At 41.5% G+C, this 27,978-nt stretch overlaps 1 protein-coding gene across 1 annotated transcript in view; it reads left to right on the top strand.

Annotated features, from left to right (window-relative positions):
* The window catches only part of LOC117541383 (protein O-mannosyl-transferase TMTC1-like), a gene marked incomplete at its 3' end in the record, with an annotated part of 51,711 nt that overhangs the window by 11,695 nt on the left and 12,038 nt on the right, over window positions 1-27,978 (top strand). Inside the window, 4 exon segments of the mRNA XM_034208522.1 lie at window positions 5,978-6,155; window positions 12,737-12,810; window positions 21,028-21,204; window positions 22,908-22,989. Coding sequence (XP_034064413.1) covers window positions 5,978-6,155; window positions 12,737-12,810; window positions 21,028-21,204; window positions 22,908-22,989 — 511 coding nt within the window.

The following is a 27,978-nucleotide window of genomic DNA, read 5'->3' as shown; positions in this document are numbered from 1 at the left end:
GTCTGCTGAGAAGTCCTTGTATGCCTCGCTGACTTTGAGGACATCTGGGTCTGGAAGCTCCCCCCACACGGCCTTGTAACGTGTACTCCTTTGAACATGTTTATATGATAATTAGGACTTTAAGAACAATTTTACACTCAGACAACAATCACAAAGTTGTAGCAGGCTACATACAATTACTTAGGACAATAGATATTACCGTACACCGTCAGCAACTGTAAACTGCTTTGGCTTAGTGGAAATGAACACCATGTCACTCACTCTGCCTGGTTTCACACCCTATTAATTACACAAAATAATTATCAAATTAATTGAAATGGTCATTGATGCAACATACTAAATCAGCTCTTGGCACAAAGGAAATACTCATTAAACCGTGGATTGGTTGTGAACACATACTGTACTTACCATGGTTCTTGGCCTGTGCCATCGCTGCTCTGTTTCAGTGCAGCTAATGACAGGGGGTACAGCAGCCAGGTTGAGTGTGGAGTAGTGTGCGGTCTGGAACAGCAGTGCAACATTGTGGTTGCAGAGTGCTGTTCCAGCTACACAAGAACACTTTGCCACTGCAATCTCCACAGGTGAGCAGTTCTCAAAGACAATCTACACATTAAAACAAAATGTCAGTCACATTTAGGACACTGCTTCAATACAACACAGAAAAATGAGAACGCTGAGAGCAGGCTGATCAGGCAAGTAGTAGGTGTGGGAAAAGGCTAAACCATGTCAGGTTATCAGTCACATCACATACACAGTGTGGGGGAAACTTCTGTGTAGCAATGCATTGGGAGTCACCGACTCATGAAGGAGACACGGGATGAGCAGGAGCTTTGATGTCAAACACTGATGGTTTATTTAGGAGGTTCGGCCGGAGGATTCACATCACAAGTCACAGCAGTCACGGTCTGACTGCACGGGAGAGTTGCCACATCAATTCTGGAGCGCATCTCTCTCGTTAGCCCATTTAACTGGTTTCACAGAGAGTAATCAACATATTTGGCGAAATGTGTAGAAGACTGAGAAATGGTGTGGGACCAAAAGGTATGTGGGGGACCTACAGTAAGGCCAGTGGTTATTGTCAATGTACCCATAACTCAGGTCAGCTCCTATAAGTACAATGGGGTTCATATCGATAATACACTGAGACACATGGAATGGAATAAAGATGTAAATGCTGGCTATGAGTGTTGTGCATTATTTGTTGTGTTAATGTTAAGTACATATCTGTCTTGTTAATTGCATGTAGGCTCACCATACTGGTAGGGCTGTGCAATTAATCGTATTTTAATCTCGATTACGATTTTGGCTTGCAACGATTACGAAAACAACGTAATCGAAATAAAACGATTATTTTGCAGCATTCCCTTTCGCCATGATGCTCTCAATTCGTCTTGCGTTATACATCCTGCCCGCGTGTGCACTTTCGCCGCTCCCTAAAAGCCCTCTCGGCCAGGTTGTGTTTTGACTTGCAGTCAGAGGCGGCGGGTGCTGTAGGCTAGGGAAGGCTAAGCCTTCCCAAATATTTGTGTCACTGCATCCTGGTAAAATACAAATATAATGTATAATGTCTGTGTCTTTGACATTAGCGCTGCTATGCAGCCACCTGTGCCCTGTACTACGAAGCCAGTTCAACATACCCTGGATATGTTTGAGTAACAAACAAACTAACAACAACAAACTAACAAACGAGATCTCGCTAAGCGGTCCTCCGACGCTGGTTATCAACTCGGTAAATCAAGCCAGGGTTTCTCTCACCAGCTGAGAGCGCGTTCATGTGAAAGAGGCGGGGTTAGCTACATTTGACCAATCACAAACAGGGACAAGTGTACTGACAGCGCAGCGTCATACTTCATTAATGAAAAGTAAACTAATATATTAGACAAATATGAACTTTAAACATCCATGATGACTTAAACATATAATCCAGGATACAAGCCACATAGTTGCACCTGCAAGGTGAATACAGAACAACTGGTTAAAAAATAACTACCGAGTGTTTGAAAGCGTAACAGTTTTATGATATCACTGCCCCGTCTTCACGAGTGGATCTGACTTTAATTACATTTGACTCGAGTCAAGTTTAAACTGTATTTCCTTTATCCTGTAATATGACTTGAGAGATTTAAACTCCGCACACTGAGTTGATCTCTTTTCTATAGACGCCGGAGGCGGGCAGCGTCAGGTAAAAAAAGTTATTTAGCCTTCCCAAACCTGAGCCTCACGCGCCGCCTATGCTTGCAGTCTGTTTAATAAATCCATATAAACACGTTACAAGGGAAGCTTTAGTTGCCGTGTCTTTATTCTCCGGTCAGCTCTAGTGTACAGTAGGGCTGAACGATATACCGTGTCATGGCGATAACCGCGGTATGCGCATGCGCGGTATTCACACCGCAGGGACGTGTGGTTTTATTCATTTTATTTTTTTAATGCTAACGCACTTTAGCACAGAATTCAAAATAAAGATACACTTATTACTTATCGAAACTGCACATACAATATATCCGATTAAAGCTGAGACTCCACAGATTATTTAAGTATAGTATCTAAGCGATCCGATCTCGCAACAGGGGAAGCAAACACAGACATCACAACACGTACCTTTTACGGAGCTTTTACGGGAGATCGTCTCACCGTAGCTGTCAATCTGATCAAAAGACGTGTTCAATGGCATTAAAACGAGACAGAAAAAACGCGGCTGAATCGGTTGATCCATAGGTTGATAATGTATCTGTGGCTTTGAAGCAATTGTTTATAATCCATAATTCCATTTTTATGTAAAAATCGGATCACAAAAGTTAGCTGCTAATGGTAGCCACCTTGGTGGTATGCAGCTTCCGGTTTTGGCTATGCGTCGTCACTCTCACTCCTTATTTGTTCATGTGTTGGTGTGTGTAGAACTTCCCCTGATATTTGACCTTTTTTAGACAGATTTAGCACAAAAAAAACCCTCTTTTGGGACCATTTGGGTGGATTTTCCATATCTCTGGCCCACCTTGCTGGATTTTGACATGTGACAACTCTTTCTGACCGTCAGAGCCAATGGAATCGAGGGGAAATCACACAGTCCTTATTTGGTAATGTGTGTGTGAGAGACTTCCGCATAGCCAAGACCGGAAGCAGCAGCCACTCTGGTGGCTACCATTAGCAGCTAACTTTTGCTCTGCGATATTTACATAAAAATGGAATTATGGATTGTAAATTAAATCATTTTTTTATACAGAGACGTTAAAAACCTATGGATTAACCGATTCAGCCGCGTTTTTTCTTTCTCGTTTTAATGCCATTGAACACGTCTTTTGATCAGATTGACAGCTACGGTGAGACATCTCCCCTCGAAGCTACGTAAAGGTACGTGTTGTGATGTCTTTGTTTGCTTCCCCTGTCCGAGTTCAGATCACTCAGTGATAGGGGTGTAACGGTATCCGTATTCGTCCCGTACCGTCACGGTTCAGACGTCACGGTTCGGCACACGCAGTCACACGACGAATACGCCTTTTTTTTACGAGTGGGAAAAAAGTCTGTCATTCAGGGCAGTATCCACTACACTATATATAATCCAGGGGGCGGTATTGCGCCTAAAAGCTGTTGGCAGCCACCCAGAAGAAACACAACAACAAAACGAACAAAATACAAGAAGAAAAGTTAGTATGGCGATTTCAGATAACACACAGAAGCTAGAACCCACCTGCTTCTTTTAAATCAGCTGGGTGGAACATTTCGGGTTCCCTGTGGACTACAATAACGATTAAGTGTGCGAGTGGTGGATCGGACGAGTGGTGGATCGGACGAGAACGGTGTGTCGCCGTTGTTCTACAGCGGTGCGGTATGCTAATGGCAACACATGCCAAACATGCTAACTCATATCAGAAGGCATCACCCAGATTTACCAATCACCGGAGCCCGGCAAAAGACAACAGCAGTTCAGCAGCTTATCCCCGCTGTTTTTAAGAAGCCAAGAGACATGAGAGCCGTGAGACCAAAATAAATAACGGAAGCTTTTGGCATATGTTTTTCAACGACTTTGCGCTCTTGAAACACTTTCTTATTATTTATGATGTCATATTTTCAAGACATTCCTTTTAGTTTTACAGCTTGATGAAACCTTTTTGTTTGACATCAGCCATTATAGATAATCTGGCCATCTGAGTGTACTGTGTATGGTTTGTTTGTAACTGTTTAACACAGTTAGTTAATTCAAAATGTCAGAGTTCTTTATTTTTAAACTGAAACTTGCACTACTGTTCAAACATAAATAACAACAAACCTGGAATTATGCATTTGGGACTTTTTTTTGCTTTTTCTTGTTGTACCGAACCGTACCGAACCGTGACCTCCAAACCGAGGTACGAACCGAACCGTGACTTCTGTGAACCGTTACACCCCTACTCAGTGATGATACTATATACCTAAATAATCTGTGGAACCTCAGCTTTAATCGGATATCTTGTAAGTGCAGCTACGATAAGTAATAATAAGGGTACTTTTATCTTGAGTTCTGTGTCAAAGTGCGTTAGCATTTTTCGCTCATGGGTCATTTAGATGCTTCTTATGAGACTTGTGTTTTGGTATAAAATGGTTTGTATCGTCAGTTAGCTGAGATTATTTCCGTTAATCTAAACACATTAATAGGTTCTTAAATATTACGATCCCCTGAGACACTGTCGTGAAAAAAAAAAGTAAAGTACCCGCCGGGACTTTGGGGTTTAACAGGTTAAAAAAAACGCAATATATATATAGCGCAGGGGGGGGGGGAAAACCGCGATGTCAGTTTTTTTCAATACCGTGCAGCCCTATTGTACAGTCAACTTTCACTAACCTCGTCAAGCTGGAGCTTCTTAGCTTGCTACTTCCTGTTTCCGGATAAGGGGTTACCAAAATAAGAGTACTACGTGTAGCAGTATAATTCAACATTACAGGTTGTGAGTGACATTAGTTATAATATTTATATATGTTCAGTAGGTTGTGGAAGTGCGCTCCAAAATATTTATTGATCTTCTTTATTGGTATTTATTATTTATTTAAATGTAGATATAAATGTATTATTTATTTTATAATTATTTTAATTGGTTTTTCAGTTGAATTGTACTTAAAGTTCAGGGTAATCAACTGTGAAAAACATACTGTTCGAATTATTATTATTTCTTTTTTTAAAGTTCAATAAATGGATGTTTTCAAAGTTTTTAATAATCGTGATATCAATATTGACCAAAAATAATCGTGATTATGATTTTTGCCATAATCGAGCAGCCCTACATAGTAGTACATACTGGCAAGTTATATGTTAAAAACTTAAGCCTGATATGGTTTGTCAAAAATGACCTCTTCCACTTTCCCATTTTAAATCCATAATCTGTTAATGTGCAAATATTCTTTCCTTTTGAATTAAAAATGTCTTCTCTTTCAATAATACAATATACATATACATATCAGATATAATATCATGGAATGACATCTGGATCTTGAACCATTATCATGCTTCACTCTTTCTAAACTATTATAAGCTGGTTGATATTCTGAAGTGTGGAGAGGGAATTGATGTAATACCAATTTCTAGATGAAGCCTGTGAAAATATAATATTTCACTGTTATTCTTCACTGAATGATTAGGTAAAGTTGATAAACAGGGTGTGATTTGGTGTTGGGAATCTTAAACTCGCTCTCAAAGCAAGATGCTCTTTCTTTTGTAATTCATTGCAGTGCGGAAAATGGTTCAGGGTGATGAGACATCACTTCATCGAGGAAATGTAACCCACAGAGCTATAAAGCTGAGCTATTGTATTCGATAAGTTTGACCGTTTTTGTCTTTTATATGTTTGAGGTTAATGAGAAAAAAGAAAGAAGCCTGTTGTACTAATAATCGATCAGTCTGAATTATTTGTCTTTATCGCTGATTTTAAACATTCTCACTGTCTGATACAACTCAGATGCAGCTCCCTCCTCAAACGGTGCTGATGATTTCTATCTTTGTGTCTGTCAGGTTGAACATCCTGCTGGGCGGCATGACGCCTCTCTACTTCCACATCATCAACGTGTGTTTGCACTGCGCTGTAACCTGCCTGCTCATGCACACGTGTGAGCGCTGCGTGTTTGAAGACTCACGCCTGGCCTTTGTCACAGCACTTCTGTTTGCTGTGCACCCCATCCACACCGAAGCTGTGAGTATATGATACACCGATTTGATCTACTGGCCCAGAGAGTGAGACAAGAACAGAGTTCATTCAAGAGCTGAACCCTTAGGGACCCCTCTTGAACACAATAGAAAGTTACTTCCACAAACAAGCAAAAGCCACAAGTATAAACAAACGTAACGCGTATCATCATCATCATCTTTTATTTAAAGAGACTCTTGGTCCATTATTACAAAAACATACAACACTCAAATATAAATTAAAAAAGGCAGTTATACCAATGTTTCCACAGAGGTGACTGGTATCGTACAGCACTGAAACACGGATTTGAAAGCAGCATAATGACAGAGTTATGAGAAACATTCAATCGACAGATGAATTTGTACATTCGATTTCTCAAAAGAGCATGGAACGTGTTGACTCGTGCGTTACAGAACATTTCACTTGCACTGCACCACCTTGGTTTTCTAAGCAGTATACGCAAACAGTCATTATATGCAACCTGGAGCTTCTTGAGGCTCGCCTTCTTATACTTGACCCACAAGGGGGCAGTATAGAGAGGAGTGCAATAAGCTCTAAAGAGGTTCACCTTAACCTCATCTGAACACCAAGAGAGTTTTCTATATATATGTATTGTATAACAATGAGAAATGTGAAAACTCCGGTCTAGCAGGCATGGGGATCGCAGCATAGAGTGACAGGACCCGTTACCTGCAGAAGGAAGCCATGCACGCAACGCAGCGCAGTTTTTGCGTGACTGTATCTTTAGTTGTAAACCCAGTGGTGATCTGTTCATCTGACATACTGATCATACTGTCAATAACCCCATAAAACATAATATGCTACATTACAGTAAAACTACTTCTGGGTCTTTGTGTGTCACTCAAGCTCGGCTGTGTGTGTGGCACGAGCGTAGTGTGTGTGTGTATATTATTGCATCTGGTTAGCTAGCTATGCTAACGAATATAAGGAGCTTTTTCTACAACCAGGTGGAAGAGAGCTCTCTCCTGACAGACTGAGAGGTTGTGATAACCTCAGCTCAGCGAGGTAGAGGCACACCTTTTATATGATCAATATAGTTATAAAAAAATAAGAGAATAAATGAAAAACAGGTATAAAATACTATATGACAGTAAAGAAAAGTTGTTATTAATAAACAAGAATACAGTTTGAAAGGGGAGTGATTTGTAAAATATCTATAAAGAAAAAGAAAATCTGTTTACAGTTCTGTTTCATCTGGGTGTTGAGAGAGGTATCCATAGATCTCCTCATTTTGCTCTCAACGTGCACCAGATTGATGCTTTTAACTTCAATATTAAAAATCCTCCCGGACCCCCCGAGAGGATGTTAGGTCCCCCCCCCCCCCCACTGAAATCATGTTCACATGGATAGGATACTAAATACGTTTGCACACATCTTGTGTCCATATCTTTTAGGCACACTGATCACATTTTTTTTTTTAAATATTCATATGTCAGAAAGGTTGCAGAGCCCTGTTACAGAGTAATTCCAAAATAACACATGGCTACCAAAAATACTTTTGTTACAGTGACAGCACAGTGTTGCTAAAGTATAAGCAATTTATCTCCCCTTAGCCTGTTAAGCCCTGAGCCTGTTTTTCAGGTCTCAGGCTCGAAAATGACATTCCCAGAACAAATGACCATATCTTCCCTTCTAAAAGGGTTACATTAATAATCTTTTTTCTCAAAGCAATGATAAACCTGTGAGTTGGATGTAGAAAAGTCAAGAATCAATATAGATTGTTTATTTCTTTACAGTAAATTCAGAGTGTCCGTCCAAAAAAAAACATTACTTAAAGTGCAAACCACCCTTGAATGATGGGATAGTAAACCAAAAGCTTTAGGAATCCAAACTATAACATATATAAGTACCTTGTATCAAGATTGATGCAAAACAAGTTAAATCTGACCTTTTTAGAGAGATTTAGAAAAAAGAAAAACACTTCTGGGGTCATTTGGGTGGATTTTCCATATCTCTGGAACCCATCAGTCGATTTTGATGATTGACGTCTCTTTTGAACCGTTAGAGCCAATAGAATCGAGGGGAAGTTCCTGAAATCCATCTAAACATTACCCATTGGTGAATAGAGTGATGCGCAGCCAGAATGCCCAAAATCGGAAGCTGTAGCACTCTCGTAGCTATCATAATAGCTATATATGAAAACTTTTTTTTGTTGCCATAAATATGACGATGGATTATCAGTAGGGCTGTCAATCGATTAAAATATTTAATCGCGATTAATCGCATGATTGTCCATAGTTAATTGCGATTAATCGCAAATTAATCGCACATTTTTGATCTGTTCTAAATGTACCTTAGAGGAATATTTTTCAAGTTTTTAATACTCTTATTAACATATGAGTGGACAAATATGCTTTATGCTAATGTTTATTATCATTTGAACAATGACAAATATTCTCATGAATATTAAACAAAACAACCTCTGAACATTACAAATATTCGCCTCAATTCAACCTGGAACCTCTCTCATTCAATAATACAATACAACTGGTGTGTGTGTGTGTGTGTGTGTGTGTGTGTGTGTGTGTGTGTGTGTGTGTGTGTGTGTGTGTGTGTGTGTGTGTGTGTGTGTGTGTGTGTGTGTGTGTGTGTGTGTGTGGTGTGTGTGTGTGTGTGTGTGTGTGTGTGTGTGTGTGTGTGTGTGTGTGTGTGTGTGTGTGTGTGTGTGTGTGTGTGTGTGTGTGTGTGTGTGTGTGTGTGTGTGTGTGTGTGTGTGTGTGTGTGTGTGTGTGTGTGTGTGTGTGTGTGTGTGTGTGTGTGTGTGTGTGTGTGTGTGTGTGTGTGTGTGTGTGTGTGTGTGTGTGTGTGTGTGTGTGTGTGTGTGTGTGTGTGTGTGTGTGTGTGTGTGTGTGTGTGTGTTGCAGCTATGTGCAACTCAAGGCATATGCTCCAACGGGAGCTGCCTGGACGCTGCAATCATGTTGCGCGCACTATCCGTGCTGAGTGTGCTGACTTTTCGTACACTGTCTGGCTGCCTGCATAAAGTCAAGTGCTCGGCGCAGTTGTGGCGAAATGTCGCTCCTCTGTTTTCATTTAAACAGCTCCGTATATCCGTTAGCGCAGCTAGCTAGCACCAGATGCTAACAGCAACAATGCACGTAAGGTCTCTCTCTCGCTCGCTCGGGCCACACATACACACACCCTCCCGGTCCTCCCAATAGCCAGTCGGTGCCTGCCGGTGAGCGTGGAAGTGTGGTCTGCCACAAGCGGGCAGCAGGAGCGGGGCTGTCAGCATCAGCTTGTAGACGGTATTTTAAACTCGATGCGCTCTGAAACTACGGGGCGGCTGAGGAAAAAAAATACACATGCGTTAATCGCGTTAAAATAATTAGTGGCGTTAATTTTTTTTTGCGTTATTAACGCGTTAACTTGACAGCCCTAATTATCAGTAATCATTACAAAGTGACACATTGGATTAACCTATGGATTAACCTTCAGCAGCGATTTTATCGTTTTAATGCCATTGAACACAATTTTTGATCAGAACAACAGCAACGGTAAGACAATGTCCCTTTTTTGCTCCGTAAAGGTCTGTGTTGTGATGTCTGTGTTTGCTTCCCCAGTCGCGAGTTCAGATCGCTTAGTGATGATACTTATACCCCTAGAATCTGTGGAATCTCAGCTTGCTAATCGATATCTTGTTTGTGCAGATCCGTTATGTAATAAGGGTATCTATACCTAGAGTTCTAAGTGTGTTAGCATTTTTTCGCTCAGGGCTCATTCTTGTGAGACTTGTGTTTTTGTTTCGGTAAAAATGGTTCGTATCGTCAGTTAGCTGAGTTTCTTCCCGTTAAGTGGGTATGACACATTAATAGGTTTTTAAATGTTAAGAAGCCCTGAGACACAGTTTCGTGAACAAAAAAAACCCCACACCCCCCTCGGGCCTCCGGGTTGAACAGGTTAAGTGGTCAAGATGTTGCTAAAGGTAAAACGTGGAGGGACAAACAAATGTGTTAAACTGGACGAAGTCAGCTTCTCAAACTTCATACTTGCAGGTAAGTTCTGTCTGTGTTGTTCAAAGTCATTGAAGGGGTAGTAAAAGTCGTTTTGTTAATTGTTTATTGTTATGCTTCAGTGCAAGTTTCTCATACCAGAAAATAAAGTGCTGAAAGTCACCGATGAGCAAGGCATAGAGGTGGATGAGGATATCTTTCCTGAACTTGCAACAGTCCAAGACATATGTTTTGTCATCTACACTGATTATGGTAAGTTGATATTTCTGGGTTTTGTTTTGTTGCAGAAATGCTTTGAGAGATTTGTATTTTCTATCTGTAAGAGACAGGTTGTTTGATATGCTGTACTAGCCAATAACAAACACCAATCACAGAATTTAGTATGTTCACTCTCCCCAGTAAACTATGTATCATGTGCATTTCAGACCTCCCACTTGCAGAATCATCCAAGAACATGGACGACTGCTCCAACCTGACAGAATTTGGTGACTGCTCCAACCTGACAGAATTCGTGACAATCACACCTTGTGGTAGGCAGGGTTATAGTAAATGTTCATAATAAAATACAAAGTAGCTCATGGTGCAAGTTGTGATTTCGGTAAATTCAAGTTTTGGTACATTGCAACTGCAAAATGTGTGATTCGTTATTAATGGGCCATATGGATCATTGATGTTAATTGTGATCCCCAGGTCTTACCATCGAGCAGCAAAATGGTGAAATGCTAGTGGAGCACTGCGAACTGCGAGCTGATTTCCCAGTGTGTGCGCGGGGCACAGAATGTGCACAGGGGATTCTCGCTCCGCAGCCAGTTGGCGTATTTTTGGCACAATTCCGTTGTACGGTCCTGCTACTGAGTTTTTGGGATAATACTTGCATACAAATCTTAAAATGCCTTCAGGTTTCTAAAATATATAATATGTGGTGAATTCAACAGTGGATCCTTAGTGACACAAGTGAAATTACACATTTCAGATGTTTGCCGCGCACCTGCGTACCAGTTATATACTGCCCTGGTAATACGTTCTTAATTCTCAGCAGCTTGCTGATAAAAGGGATCATTTCTGATATTTTCACTAAGTAAAACACATTTACATTATTTTTCATTACAAATAGGGAGGACTAGATGTGATGTCAGTTGGACTTTAAAGTTCATGGAATAGGGGTAAATGCATCACAAACACTGTGTTTGATCACAAACATAACTCTGATATTTGATGACTTGGTACCAGAGGATGACTTGCACTGGCACTTATTGCTCTTGTTGCTGAACATTATAAACATTGTGTTCTCATACTCTATCACCGAAGAGAGGACTGTGTATTTAAAGCACCTTATCATTGAACATCACTGACTTTTTAAAGAACTGTAACCTTCAAACCTGATTCCAAAACATAATTTCATGGTCCACTATCTGAGGTGCACTCGAAAAATTGGGCCACTCATTCATATCTGGACTATGAGATTTTAAGCGAAACACACATTTTTAAAAGACTGTGTAAAGAACTTCAAGAATTTGACAGTATCCCTTGCGAAAAATCACCAGTTTGCATTAGCTTATCATTGGAAATGTTTGACTTTAAAACCAGTTGAGTCTGGTCCAGTCAAAATGTGTGTACTTGAAACACAAGAATAAGCAGAAGATATATCTGCCTCTCATCATTGATTCACAAGCCACTGTCAACCTCACAAGCTGCGTAAAGTGTTGTGGAGTTGAATGTCGAGTTGGCCTCTTTGTTTGTACAAGCACTGAGGAAAACATGCCAGTGTTCAGCAAAATCACCTGTATCATTCTTCACGATGGAAAAGTTATTTTTGTTTTGGTTGAGTATGAAACGTGTTTCCATGACCATTTTCATGCTTTCCAAATAAGTGAAAAAATCCCCAGGAAGATACTGGTCCTAGAAAGAGAAGGATTAAGACATTTCAAACCTTTTGATTCCCAAATGTCATATGGGTGTGATTCACATTTTGATGTTGTGTCAGAGAGTTTTAATTTGCCAACATTGATGGCTTATTGGAATGTTTCCTTTCTTATTTTGTACATGTATATGTACTTAAATTACAGGTTTAAAGTATTTAGTCTACCTCATACAGAGCAGTTCTGTAATGCTTTATTTCGTGTAGTGAGCACATTTGTCTATAATGTTTGCACTTAATGCACTGAGTTTATGCAATACTTGACACTTTGGTGTACATTTCTTTCTTTTTTTATTTAATTGTTTAGTTTCATTTGAAATGTCACAACTGCTCTAAATGTGCTGTTCGCTGGATTTTACAAATAAAAGCTAAACATTTGTATGAATCAATATGTTGTTTTGTAGTCATTTTATTTCTTTTTATTTTAACTCCATAAGTGTTAAATAAACATGCTTTCAAGTGTTAACCGTTAACACTATTATAGAGTTCACATTCAAATGAACTCTAAAGTGGTAGTTTCATTTTACTCTACATGGGAGTAGTGTTAATTGTTCAGATTTAACTCCTGAAAAAGGTTAAAGAACAACTCCAAGAAAAGAGTAACTTTAACTCTGCCGTAGAGTTTATTCGATGGTCTCACATGTACACTCAAATGTAGTTGATTTTAATAAAAACCTTACCCTTGTGTGCTGCAGGTGTCTGGTATCGTCGGCAGGGCTGATGTCTTAGCATGTCTCCTGTTCTTGCTGACGTTCCTCTCCTACATCAGGTAAGATAACTTTAGCAGCCTCAGAACATGCACGCCACGCACACACACGCACGCTACTATGATCACACAGGATGGTAATATAACATTGTCTGCCAGTTAAAAACATTTATCACCCCCTGCATGTGCAATGTTGAATAACTTATGACTCATTTAGTTGTTTGCTGGTAGAGTTTGGTAAATGAAGCTACTGTCGTTTGAAATAGTTTTATAGATATATGCTATGCTATACCATAGCACTCAGTAGTAATGATTTTATGTGCTTTTTTAACGATAAAATTGTTACTCTTAGAAACAAAATTAATGACCTCTTGCCTTTGACCAGTATAGTGTTATCAACAGCTCCCGGAAACGTAAGTTCTAATATTACACTAGATAGTAAACTAGAATGCTTTTCAGCCATAAACCTTGAACAATTAAATTCAATGATTCTCTCTTCTAAACCATCAATGTGTATTTTAGACCCAATTCCAACTAAGCTGTTAAAGGAAGTATTTCCATTAATTAGCACTTCTTTATTAAATATTATGAATATGTCTTTATTATCAGGCTATGTTCCACAATCATTCAAAGTAGCAGTGATAAAATGTCTTCTTACAAAGCACAACCTCGATCCAGAGGTTCTAGCCAACTATAGACCTATTTCTAATCTTCCATTCCTCTCAAACATTCTTGAGAAAGCGGTCGCAAAACAGTTGTGTGATTACTTAAAAAACAATGATTTATTTGAAGATTTTCAGTCTGGCTTTAGAACACATCATAGCACAGAGACAGCTCTGGTTAACCTCTTAAGCACGGCGGTCCCCCCAGTGGACCCCCCCCCACAGTTTTTTTTCGAGACTGTGTCTCAGGGCTTCTTAACATTTATGAAACTATTAATGTGTAGCACCAGATTAATGGGAAGAATCTCAGCTAACTGAAGATATGAACCATTTTTACCAAAACAAAACACAAGGGTAATACCAAGCCTCTGAATTAGCACCAAGCGAAAAAATGCTAACGAACTTTAGCACAGAATTCAAAATAAAGATACCCTTATTACTTATCGAAACTGCACATACAATATATCCGATTAAAGCTGAGACTCCACAGATTATTTAAGTATAGTATCATCACTAAGCGATCCGATCTCGCGACAGGCGAAGAAAACACAGACATCACAACACGTACCTTTACGGAGTTTTTACAGGAGATCGTCTCACCGTAGCTGTCAATCTGATCAAAAGACGTGTTCAATGGTATTAAAACGAGAAACGCGGCTGAATCGGTTGATCCATAGGTTAATAATGTATCTGTGGCTTTGAAGCAATTATCTATAATCCATAATTCCATTTTTATTTAAAAATCAGAGCAAAAAAGTTAGTTGCTAATGGTAGCCACCAGAGTGTATGCAGCTTCCGGTTTTGGCTACGCGTCACTCTCCCCTCGATTCCATTGGCTCTAGCGAGATCTAGAGATTTCATTCGTCAAAATCGACCAAGGGGGCACAGAATATGTGCATTTTCAGGAGAGGGTCAATGTTAAATGATATCCTGAAAAATGACAGGCTAAAACCCAGGAATAAGTCTTTGAAAGGCGGGGAAAAGTTGTTTAGAATAGTCTGATACCTCCAGGGCGCATCACCGCATTTTACAAGCCTGGAAAGGTGTCTGAATCCTGGGTAAACATTGTTTAAATAGTACCTGGCACTGTATCTGCCCCTGGGAACCTTCAAGGTTATATTCATGTTTTATTATTTATTTAATTATCACATGATTTTTACAAAAACAGTATACACAGTAGACATAATAAAAACATGATTAGTGGGGAGCCGGGGACCATATTAGCCGTCTAACTTGTACGGTGCACCGGGGAAAACAGGTTGAGTCCACGACCCCTGCCCCCTCCTCAGGAGTGTCAACCGGCCCTGAAGAAGAGGTATCACTGCTCTCAGCCCCTGAGCCCTCTTCGGAGGTATCTGACGGCCGTAGACCTCCTTCTGATGATGCTGCTGCAGCTGCTGCCGCCCTGAACATGGAGCGGATTTTCACTCCCTCCTTTATTCCAGGCGTATTCGCGTAGAACCGGTCAGCAGTGCTTACATCGTGACACATAAACCTGGCGAGAATCAACCTGCTTTCTGGATCTTGGTGATGCTTGATATTGTCAGCCAGGGCAGTGCGCAGGATTGTGAAGGTCAGCCCAAGCCCTCTTCAAGTGAGCGTTCAGGTTCTTGGAGGCATACGTCCCCGTTGTGAAAAGCAAGAATTCATTCTGAGGACCCGACAAGCCCTCCTTTATCCCCATCCACCGCATGACCCAGCTAAACTCCTTTACTGTAAGCACCAGCTGTGCTTCGCCAAATGTCTTGGCAGTCTTGTGATCCTGCACGTGGATGATGTAGCCTTCAGCAGTGCCCCTTCTGTCCGCCTCAAAGACCTCAGCATTGGTCATGTTTGCGTACACCCCCGGACGGTGGCCATACAGGAGGCTCCAATGGAGGGTTAGATAGCCATATAGCAGGTACTGGGTGATTGAGGTCGGCTTGCTGGTCATCAGGTCAAGGAGATCAGGGATGCACTTCTCAGCGGGCAACATGGCGGCGAGAAGCTCCGCCTGGCACGGCAGACGATCCAGCTTGTTCCTCTTCACCTTAATCTGGTGCACAGTGACAGCCTTTTTCAAGTCGTTCATGTTGGCTATCACCTCTCTGATGATGTTGGTCATATCAGACTGGGTGAGCCTGCACCCCCGGAGCTTCGACTCAGACAAATACCTCAGGAAATGGTTCACATTCTTCAGGAACAACAGCGATGTTGTGACTGCCCGGCCCGACTTTGAAATATACTCGCTCCAGCCGCGGACCCTCTTCATGTCTTTTAGGGACAGCCAGTCTGACAGCCGGTTAACATCATGGGCCATGAATACGAGGAAGTTCTTTATCCGGCTGACCTTGGACAGACAATTTTCTTTCCGTTTTACTGTCGGTGCGACACCCTCACAATGATCCCTGTATGTCTGAATGTACGTCTCCATGCTTTTAGGCAACGTGATTTCACGCATGGTATTCCCCCGTCCCTTCCCAATGGACCAGTGATTTGGGGGAGAGGGCCAGTCCTTAGCCAGATTAGCTTTCAGCTTATTGTAGACAGACACACGGGTCTTCTGGCATACATGGGTCTCACTACCGGAGGCTTGACAGTCTTGACCAGGGCCTTGAGAGGGGTATTGCTGCCTGAGGCTTCTGGGGACCGCATGACAGTCTTGACCGGTGCCTTGAGAGGGGTATTGCTGCCGGAGGCTTCTGGGGACCGCATGACAGTCTTGAGAGGGGTATTGCTGCCGGAGGCTTCTGGTGAATGCATGACAGTCTTGACCGGGGTCTTGAGAGGGGTATTGCTGCCGGAGGCTACTGTGTTTATGCCGGAGGTACTCGAGATTGCCAGGCCCTTAAATCGTATACATTCTTCCTCTTCCTCAAGCACAGCAGCAGTGACACTCTGCTTCCTGGGTTTTAGCTCCTTTTTCAGCTTGGAGCGCAGGGTCTTCACCTCATCAATGAGGGCATCCTTCTGAGCCCTCAATGCCACATGTTCCAGCATCACCTGCCTGCAGTCTTCTTCGTCACACTCGGTATGTGGGGAGAAGGGTGGAGGGTGCACCGGGTATTCCTCCTCATTTTTTATATCCAATGATGTAGCCATTCCAATGATGGGATTAGTCTCTCGGAGGTCATGGAGCAACTGCAGGGCCACATTATGCTTCAGCCTTGCCATGACCTGATGTGCCTCATCTCGGGATAACTCAGGGTGGCCATGAGTCACATGACGGTCCAGTTTATTCCCAGCATACGAACACCCTGTGATGGGACAGGGTTTGGTCCGAACATTTATTCTGCCACTGGCCATTTTAAGAATGATGCCTCTTTCCTCCAAGTTCCGCACTGCATGTTTGTGCTTAAGGTGCTTGTTCAACGCCATATAGAAGAGTCTGCACACCGGGCATTCGGACGACATCCTTACTAAAACAGAGACAATGAATTGTATTTAAATTATTTTCTGTTTCTCCGTTTATATGCGTTAGCGTAACCGGTGATTGCAACAATGGGTCCGATGCTTCAATTCATGGTACACGGACCAAGGGAGGACTTGGGTTACCACCGGGTTAAATGGTCCCACCTCCGCAACAACGCGGGGCTGGTGATGGCAACATTGGGTCCGATCCATCAATTCATGGTGCCCGACCATGAGAGGGTTTGGGGTGCCCCCGAACCAGGCAGTACCCCCGAACCAGGCAGTACCCCAGCAGGAAACACGTTTTATGGTCAAAAGAAGGAAAGAGTGATAGAACCGGGGTAAAGCAAAGAAAGTGTCCGACAATAGTGACTTGTGAGGCGGCCAGAGTCTGTCATCTCTCAGTCCTATCCTCCAGGCAATACGGTTGTCAGAACTGGGTCCAATTGACCAAAATGTAAAAATTATAAGTTTAAATTAATCCATGGAAAAGGGCTGAAAATGAAAATATTGCATCATGAGCCCGCAAGAGTCCCCTGTCAACTCCCCTTGCATTCCTCCACAGTCAGAAAAAGTCTGAGTTCACTTTTTGGAGAACCGTAAAAAAGGGGTGAAAATGAAAAAAAGTATCCGAAAATAGTGTCTCATAATGCGGGTAGAGTCCCCTCAAACTCCCCTTGCATTCCTCCACAGTCAGAAAAAGTCTGAGTTAACTTTTTGGAGATCCATAGAAAAGGGGTCAAAGTGAGAAAATGTATCCGAAAATAGTGTCTCATAATGCGGGTAGAGTCCTCTCAAACTCCCCTTACATTCATCCAGAGACCGGTTTGCAAACTTAAAGTTTGGTAAAAACCAGGCTGGGGGGTCTCATTACATTACATTGCATTTAGCTGACGCTTTTATCCAAAGCGACTTACAATAAATGCGTTCGACCAACAAGATACAAACTTGAAGAAAACAGAATCATATAAGTACATCAGGTTTCATAGAGCTAACACATTTCAAGTGCTACTCAACAGGTTTTAGATAAGCCAGCCCTTTATTAGTATATAAGTGCTTTGTTAGCAATTATTTGTTAGTAATTCTATCGATCGAAGTGGAGTCGAAAGAGATGAGTTTTCAGTCTCCCCCGGAAAATGTGCAAGCTATCTGCTGTCCTGATTTCAATGGGGAGCTCATTCCACCATTTTGGAGCCAGGATAGCAAACCCACGTGTTTTTGCTGATGGAAACGTGGGTCCCCCTCGCAGTGCGGGTGTAGCGAGCTGTTTGGCTGATGCAGAGCGGAGTGCACGTGCTGGGGTGTACAGTTTGACCATGTCCTGGATGTAGGAAGGGCCAGATCCATTCGCAGCATGGTACGCAAGTATCATTGTCTTGAAGTGGATTCTAGCAGTTACCGGAAGCCAGTGAAGGGAGCGGAGGAGCGGAGTGGTGTGGGAAAATGTAGGAAGGTTGAAGACCAGACGAGCCGCTGCATTCTGGATGAGCTGCAGAGGTCGGATGGCACATGCAGGTAGACCAGCCAGGAGGGAGTTGCAGTAGTCTAGGCGTGAGATGACGAGAGCCTGGGCCAGAACCTGCGTCGCTTTCTGGGTCAGGTGGGGACGTATCCTCCTGATGTTGTAAAGCGAGTATCTGCAGCAGCGGGTTGTAGCAGTGATGTTTGCAGTGAAGGACAGTTTGTTATCTAGGATAACACCCAGATTTCTTGCAGTCTGAGTCGGGGAAACAACAGAGGTGCCGATGTTGATTGTTAGGTCAAGAGTGGGACAATCTTTTCCTGGAAGGAAAAGCAGTTCAGTCTTGTCAAGGTTGAGCTTGAGGTGGTGAGCAGACATCCACTGAGAGATGTCCGCTATAATGCGACGACCTGGGTCTCTGAGTGGGGAAAGGACAGAATTAATTGGGTGTCGTCAGCGTAGCAGTGGTATGAAAAACCATGCAGGCTAATGACAGATCCGAGCGAGTTTGTTTACAAGGAGAAGAGGAGGGGACCAAGAACAGAGCCCTGAGGGACCCCTGTAGTTAATTGACAAGGGTCGGACTCTGACCCTCTCCAAGTTACCCTTTAGGTACGGTCTTTGAGGTATGAGGTGAGGAGGGAAAGTGCAGAGCCTGAAACTCCAAGTTCTTGGAGAGTGCGAAGCAGGATCTGATGATTCACCGTGTCGAATGCAGCAGACAGGTCCAGAAGGATGATGACAGAGGAGAGGGAGGCTGCTTTAGCCGTGTGCAGTTCCTCAGAGACAGCGAGGAGGGCAGTTTCTGTTGAGTGACTTGCCTTGAAACCAGACTGGTGCGGATCCAGAAGGTTGTTCTGATGGAGATAACAGGAGAGTTGTTTAAAGACAGTGCGTTCAAGTGTTTTAGAAAGGAACGGGAGGAGAGAGACAGGCCTGTAGTTTATAACATCAGACGGGTTGAGAGTGGGTTTCTTTAGGAGAGGGTTTACTCTTGCCTCCTTAAGACTGTTTGGAAAGTGACCAGAAGTTAGAGAAGTCTCCAGGCAACAAATATATCCGAGCCATAGTGCACATACATTCCTCCATGAAATCAGAAACCCGTTTTTTTTTCTGAGTCCTCTCAAAAACCGGGTTTCCAATTTCGTGCAGACAGTAGTCTGAAATGGATGAATGCATTTTTTTGATGGAGAAGGGGACGCTTGGTTTCCCTACTCCGTTGTAAGTTGCAATGGAGAAGTGGAAAAATGTCCGGGGCTTCGACCCGAAGCGCCAACAGGTTGAGCTTTTTTGAGCCCCTTCTCCGTTGGCACACACTAATTTAAGATATAATTGACCGTTTTCTTTACTTCTTTCTTCTTTCTACGGGTGGGTGCACATGCCAGGCCGCCTATGAGCACCCAAATTTGGCCTGGAACCTCCAGGATTTGTGGGCTAAGCTCCATAAACTGACAAAGTCACCCAGAAATGTCAATAAATATATAATAAAAATACATTTAAATAGTAAAAGGTACAATTGTGCTCCGAATTACCCGGAATTTGATTTATATAGCCCCATGATAGTGATTAAAAATCATTTTCATGGGAAAAAGTGTTAAAACGCCTGATTAAAGCATATGCAGGACCCCAGTGAGCTCTAGACTATGTGCATTGTATTAGGGAACCATATTAATGATAACATAAATCATTTAAATGCAAACATAATGATTTATAATTCATTTTTAGGGGGACAGCTGTGGAGAGGAGCCTGAAAATGACTCCAGCACCCCGGAGAAGCAGGGTCTGAGACTCACAGAGACCCACAGAGACCCAGGGCACATCACCTCCCCTCGATTACCCAGGGAACAGGGCTCTGATGTGGGCTAAAGTATTGTTAGAAACTGATCAATCTGTTCATAATGCTGGCAGCTGGGTCACTGCTGTTAGCAGGGTCTGAGACCCACAGAGACCCAGAGACCCACACACCCAGACACCAGTAGACCCAGAGCACATCACCCCCCTCGATGGGAACAGGGCTCTGATGTGGGCTAAAGTATTGTTAGAAGCAGTGCCAGTTAGAACATGGCTTTTCTACCCAGAAATAAGTGTTTGAAACGTGGGGAAAAGTGGTGTGAATAGAGGCAGAGTGGACCCAGAGAGTTCCATGCAGCACATGGCTTTTCTACCCAGGAATAAGGGTTTGAAACGTGGGGAAAAGTGGTGATAGTGATAGCAGAAATAGTGATTACAATGCAAAGAGAGTTTACCCAGAGAACAGGCTGCTCCACAGCACTTTACAAGTCATGAAAAGTGATTGAATCCTGGGTATACATGTTTTAAATAGTATGATACCTCCAGGGCGCATCACCGCATTTTACAAGCCAGGGAAGGTGCCTGAATCCTGGGTAAACATTATTTAATTGTTTAAGTGTTTTTAAATGTGTGGAACAGTGTTTTGTCACTTTCAAAACTCTCCCGTCATTGACCAGAGAAATTGGGTCGATGTTGTATTCAATCTGACCGTTAATATTCCAGTGAGACGAAGTACGTACAATGACCGGAGTGATCCCATGTTAATTTTGTCCCAAAACCGGAGCATTCCCACACGCTTAAAAAGGCAATCAAGAATATTAAACACATCAACTTTTAATGTTTTTATTGAACTTTTTTTTAAGTCTTTCTCACAGAAAAAAGTAAATATCTTGTCCTTTCGACCAGTTGTTGTTAACAAACTAGTGGACATTTGTCTTTCATTTAAAATGATGAATCTTTCTCTCTGGCTTGCAGGAGTGTCGGTGTTTGTGTGTGTGAGGGCTCACTGCCCCCCACGGTGTCGGCATGGTTTCTGCTGGCCAGTTTGTTCCTGGGCACCGGGGCCATGCTGGTGAAGGAGACGGGCATCACGGTGTTCGCCGTGTGCGTGCTCTACGACGCCCTGGTGCTGTGCCGCAGACCCTTCCTCCAGTAAGCAAACAGGCTCATTGCTTTCCGTTTTTGATTACTGTCATAGTTCATTGAGTGGGTACATTTTTAAGAAATGCTTTATAATTATATAACTTTTTTTTATCTTGTAGCATGGCTTCTGCCGAGAATTGGATTACCCACTTAACGGAAAGAAACTCAGCTAACTGACGATACGAACAATATTTACCGAAACAAAACACAAGTCTCACAAGAAGCGTTTAAATGAGCCCTGAGCGAAAAAATGCTAACACACTTAGCACAGAACTCTAGGTATAAATACCCTTATTACATATCAGTTCTGCACAAACAAGATATCGATTAGCAAACTGAGATTCCACAGATTATAGGGGTATACGTATCATCACTGAGCGATCAAAACTCGCGACAGGGGAAGCAAACACATACATCACAACACAGAGCTTTACGGAGCAAAAACGGGACATTGTCTTACCTTTGCTGTTGTTCTGATCAAAAGTTGTGTTCAATGGCATTAAAACGATGATAACGCTGCTGAAGTTTAATCCATAGGTTAATCCAATGTGTCTGTGTCACTTTGTAATGATTACTGATAATCCATCGTCATATTTATGGCAAAAACTGAGTTTTCATATATAGCTATTATGATAGCTACGAGACTGTATGACAGCTTCCGGTTTTGGGCATTCTGGCTGCGCATCACTCTTTAGATGGATTTTAGGAACCTCTCCTCGATTCTATTGGCTCTAACGGTTAAAAAGAGATGTCTTTTCTAAATCTCTCTAAAAAGGTCACATTTAACTTGTTTTGCATCAATCTTGATACAGGGTACTTATTATATGTTATAGTTTGGATTCCTAAAGCTTTTAGTCTACTATCACATCATTCAAGGGTGGTTTTCACTATAAGTAATGTTTTTTTCAATCTGAATTTACTTTAAAATAAAAAAAATATATATTGATTCTGATTCTTCTACATCCAACTCACAAATGTATCATTGTTTTGAGAAAAAAGATTCTTAATTTACCCTTTTTAGAAGTGAAGTTATAGTAATTTGTTCTAGGCATGTCATTTTTTGAGCCTGAGACCTGAAAAACAGGCTCAGCACTTAACAGGTTAAAAGAGCTTTGTAACAGTCATTCAATATGGCCTTTCTATTTACATTCTGTACATATTTGATACATCTCTTTATGTCATGGAAGTACATTCATGTAGGCTGGTACGGTGTTTTTAGTTTTTTCAATTATTTCAAATCAAATTCTTATAAATACTATGCAGTGTCATATTTGAGAGGCATACAACAAGACCAGAGGTGATGAGCCTTTGCAGCTGATTGCCTCATGTGATTTTCAAGTAACTGAAGTAATTTAACTCTGCAGCCGAAATCAATACAACAAGAGACACAACAACTCATATAGATACATTTATTTTAACATAAAGGTTTAACAGATTTACATCAGACACATTTCAAACATATTCTGTCTCTCTCTGTCTCTATCATTAGGTTTGACCTCTCTTTCATACGTCTGTCTTTCTTTTTTTGGGGAGTTGCCATGTTTCAGTGCAGATGTTGCCAATGATCAAACAGCAACTTTTCCGGTATGATATGCGCCACTCTATTTGGCATCTGAAGAAACCTGCACACTTATATGCTGAAAGGTCATTATTGAATGTTGCCCAATGATGCCCTGATAAAGTCTGACTGACCTGCTCTGTGTGTCCTGCAGTCAGCTGTCGGGCTCCAGAATCAGGGACCTCCGCTATGTCTGCAGCCCCTTCATCAAACGAGCCTGCCTCATCTCTGGCTTTGTGAGTATTTTTTTACATTGAAAAGTACCATACTGTTGGTTCTAAAGGAAATTACTGTTGGCCATTTTCCAAAACAAAGATTTTAAGATTGAGACACACTGGTATATTGGTATGGTAAATGTATTCCCTTGGTTTCATTTCATTTTTTATTTATATTTGTATTACATTTTTAAAGTATAGACAATCATTGACAATACATTACATTACATATAAGTTAACTGACGCTCTTATCCAAAGTGACTTATCAAAACTTATCAATATTCTCTTTTAGCCTTCTGTATTTTACAATCCAAGCACACATCAATGTATTATATATTTTAAAGTCAGAATCAATATAGATGTTTTTTCAAATTCAGATTGAACATAGTAAAAAGCTGTAAATTATAGAGTCCGTCCAGAAATAATTTTTTACTTATAGTGAAAACCACCCTTGAATGATGGGATGGTAGACTAAAAGCTTTAGGAATCCAAAGTACAACATATAATAAGTACCCTGTATCAATATTGATGCAAAACAAGTGACATGTGACCTTTTTAGAGAGGTTTAGCAAAAAAAACTCCACCTCTGGGGTCATTTGGGTGGAAATGGGCGTTTTTGCCGTTTCTCTGGAACCCATCCATCCATCCATCTTCTCCCGCTTATCCGTGGTCGGGTTGCGGGGGTAGCAGTTCCAGCAGAGAGCCCCAAACTTTCTTTTCCCTGGCGACATCAACCAGCTCTGACTGGGGGATCCCAAGGCGCTCCCAGGCCAGCGAAGAGATATAATCCCTCCACCTGGTCCTAGGTCTACCCATTGGTCTCTTCCCAGCTGGACGTGCCTGGAACACCTCCCTAGGGAGGCGCCCAGGTGGCATCCTAACTAGGTGCCCGAAACACCTCAACTGGCTCCTTTCGACGCGAAGGAGGAGCGGCTCAACTCCGAGTCCCTCCCTGATGACCGAACTTCTCACCTTATCCCTAAGGGAGACACCAGCCACCCTGCGGAGAAAACCCATCTCGGCCGCTTGTATCTCTGGAACCCATTGGTCGATTTTGATGATTGACATCTCTTTTTAACCGTTAGTGCCAATAAAATCGAAGGGGAATTTCTACATACACACCAATATTACCATTGTGAAGTGGGGGCTATGCGCACGCAGTTTCCCCAACTCGCAACCTGTCTCACGCTCTGAAATCTGAAAACTTAAAAGTAGGTTTATTGCTGATGGATTATCAGAAATCATTTCAAAGTGACACAGACACATTGGATTAACCTATGGATTAACCTTCAGCAGCGTTTTTATCGTTTTAAGGCGAGACACGGCAGGCAAAAACATCGTTTTTCAAGTACTGGTCAATTTTGAGATTTTGTCCTATTTTGATTCCATAACATGTTTTCTTTCAGGCTTTTGGAAGGAAAATGTACAAAATACACATTTAAGTGTTTATTTTACTATAGTTTGTCTATTTGCGTCTGTAGATTTCTCCTAAATTCACCAAAAGTTAGCATTCTAACGTAACATAAAGTAGTGTGCACCATGTCAACAGAGGTATCGCTGGAAAGCTGTGTCTCTCCTGCACAATCTCATCGGATCCAAATATGGTCATTTCCTTTGTATCAGCAACCAATTGTGAAAGCACAAGGGGGTCTTAAACCAAGAAACAAAATCTCATTGGCTGGTGTCAATTTCTGACAACGTGATTCGTTCAGATGCGTCACGTGGTGTGCTAAAACACTTCCTGGTTAGCTTTCAGCTAGAAATTAAAATCTCAAAATGCCAAAAGAACGGCGAAAAAAACATTCACAGAGAAGACGACAACAATTGTCACTTGCACGAAGCAAGGTTGACCCTGAACATGAAATACCTTCACGGAGTGCGTCGATGCGCAAGCTGTCATCCAAAGAACAGGAGGGTTTAGCTAGCGCCTCACTGCAATCTTTAAAGGTCGTTTTCTCAAAATGAGTTTTTTCTCCTACTCTGAGTTTGAAATGTCAACTTCAGTAGCACGTACATACACCAAACCTTCCAGTTATATTCCTATCAATATTATGAAGGCTTTTACAGAAGGGTTTGTTCATATATAATTCATAGCCTGAATTATACAACATTGTATACCTAAAAACATGGCGAAAATGGATATTTTAGGGCTGTTGACAGTATTTTCTGATTTATGGAGTGATAAAAAGAGATATCCAATATCCCTTTTGTAAAAGCCTTAGATACTAATATGACTACAAAATGAAACAAGAATTTTGAATCTGGCTATATCCAAAGTTCAGATTTCGATTCCTGAAATGTGTTAAAATATGTGCATATTTAATGAGATAATGGCTAATTTGCATATTTAAACATGCTATTTCAGAAAACTTGTAATACAAAAGACAATTGCCTTATTGTAAATAATTAACTGGAGACATTTCTAGCTGATACCTTTAAGTTAAAAAAAGTACCCTATTCACCTGGGGTGTCTCGCCTTAATGCCATTGAAGACAACTTTTGATCAGACAACGACAAAGGTAAGACATATTGCCGTTTTGGCTACCTAGTGCCACGTGTTGTGATGTCTGTTTTTGTTTATAATGTTGCGAGTTCTTATCATGGAGTGATGATACACTGAACAAAAATATAAACGCAACACTTTTGTTTTTGCTCCCATTTTTCATGAGATGAACTCAAAGATCTAAAACATTTTCTATATACACAAAATAACAATTTCTCTCAAATATTGTTCACAAATCTGAAAAAATCTGTGATAGTGAGCACTTCTCCTTTGCCGAGATAATCCATCCCACCTCACAGGTGTGGCATATCAAGATGCTGATTAGACAGCATGATTATTGCACAGGTGTGCCTTAGAATGGCCACAATAAAAGGCCACTCTGAAACGTGCATTTTTGCTTTATTGGGGGGGTCTGGGGGCGGTCCGAAAACCAGTCAGTATCTGGTGTGAGGGGTAGGGTTAGGGTTAGGGTAATGTTGTGAATCGAGTGGCCTGTGTTCGTTGTCCATAACATACGCCTGCCCATACCATAACCCCACCACCACCATGGGCCACTCGATTCACAACATTACCCTAACCCTACCCCTAACCCTACCCCTACACCTCACACCAGATACTGACTGGTTTTCGGACCCCCCCAGACCCCCCCAATAAAGCGAAAATGCACGTTTCAGAGTGGCCTTTTATTGTGACCAGCCTAAGGCACACCTGTGCAATAATCATGCTGTCTAATCAGCATCTTGATATGCCACACCTGTGAGGTGGGATGGATTATCTCGGCAAAGGAGAAGTGCTCACTATCACAGATTTTTTCAGATTTGTGAACAATATTTGAGAGAAATGGTTATTTTGTGTATATAGAAAATGTTTTAGATCTTTGAGTTCATCTCATGAAAAATGGGAGCAAAAACAAAAGTGTTGCGTTTATATTTTTGTTCAGTGTATATAGACCTATCGATTCTGTGTATTCTCACGATGCTAATCGATATGTTGGATGTGCAGTTACGATAAGTAATAAGGGTGTTATACCGTGTTTTCTGTGCAAACGGTGTTAGCATTTTTTCGCTCGGGGCTAATTCAGAGGCTCAGCGTTAGCTTTGTGTTTTTTCTTGCAAAGAGATCAAGTTAGCTGAGTTTATTCCCGTTATATGGATATGAAACATTCATAGTTTATTAAATATTAAGAAGTCCTCAGACGCTGTTTCCTGCAGATGATGCGTTTCTCCCCCCGGTGGCGGGGGGATGGGGTTTAACCTGTTAAGCCCGAAGGTCCCCGCCGGCAGGTACCTTAGTTTTTTTTTTCACGACACTGTGTCTCAGGGGCTCTTAATATTTAAGAACCTATTAATGTGTTACACCAGATTAACGGGAATAATCTCAGCTAACTGACGATACAAACCATTTTTACAAAAACAAAACACAAGTCTCATAAGAAGCATCTAAATGACCCTTGAGCGAAACATGCTAACCTATTACTGCACCGATAATCACTCCTAGCTCCCTTATTACTATTCCTAGGTGCACATCCAACACATCGTTTATGATCGCAAGGAGAGGGTTAACTCAACACTGAAAGATACAAACTTGCGACGTTATCAACAAAAACGTACATCAAAACAAGTGGCGCTAGGTAGCCCACAACGCTAACATGGCTTACCTTCATCTTTGTCTGGTCTAAACTGGTCTTCAATGGCATTACAATGATAAAAACGATGGTGTAGTTAATCCATAGGTTAATCCAATGTGTCTGTGTCCCCTTTGAAATGTTCTGATACTCCATAAGCAATAAAACAGCTTTTCCGTTGCTTGATATCAGAGCAGCGATATTTCTCCCCTCTGCTGTAAACTAGCATGCGCAGAGAGGCTACCTTTTTTTTTTTTACATGAGTGTGTGTGCGGGACGATTTCCCTTGGATTCTATTGGCTCTAACGTTCAGAAAGAGATGTCACTTGTCAAAATCGAACAAGGGGGGCCAGAGATATGGAAAACCCACCCAAATGGCTCCAGAAGAGGTTTTTTTTTGCTAAATCTGTCTTAAAAAGGTCAAATATCACTTGTTTTGCATCAATCTTGATACAGGGTACTTATTATATGTTGTACTTTGGATTCCTAAAGCTTTTAGTCTACTAACCCATCATCCAAGGTTAGTTTTCACTATAAGTACAACATATCTTTTGGACGGACACTATCATTTTCAGTTTTTTACCATGTTCAATCTGAATTTTATTTTAAAATAAAAAACATCTATATTGATTCTGACTTTTCTACATCCAACTCACAGGTTTATCATTACTTTGAGAAAAAAGATTATTAATTTAACCCTTTTAGAAGGGAAGATATGGTCATTTGTTCTGGGAATGTCATTTTTCGAGCCTGAGACCTGAAAAACAGGCTTTAACATCTTCATGCTACCACTGGCTCAGATAATGAAAAACAACAAAATAAGTTACCACAGCTATGCGGATGACACACACATTTACATAACAATTTCACCAGGAGACTATGC

Source organism: Gymnodraco acuticeps, unplaced genomic scaffold, assembly GCF_902827175.1.
Source record: "Gymnodraco acuticeps unplaced genomic scaffold, fGymAcu1.1, whole genome shotgun sequence".
NCBI classification, from domain to species: domain Eukaryota; kingdom Metazoa; phylum Chordata; class Actinopteri; order Perciformes; family Bathydraconidae; genus Gymnodraco; species Gymnodraco acuticeps.
This window is presented reverse-complemented; position numbering and strand designations above follow the sequence as displayed.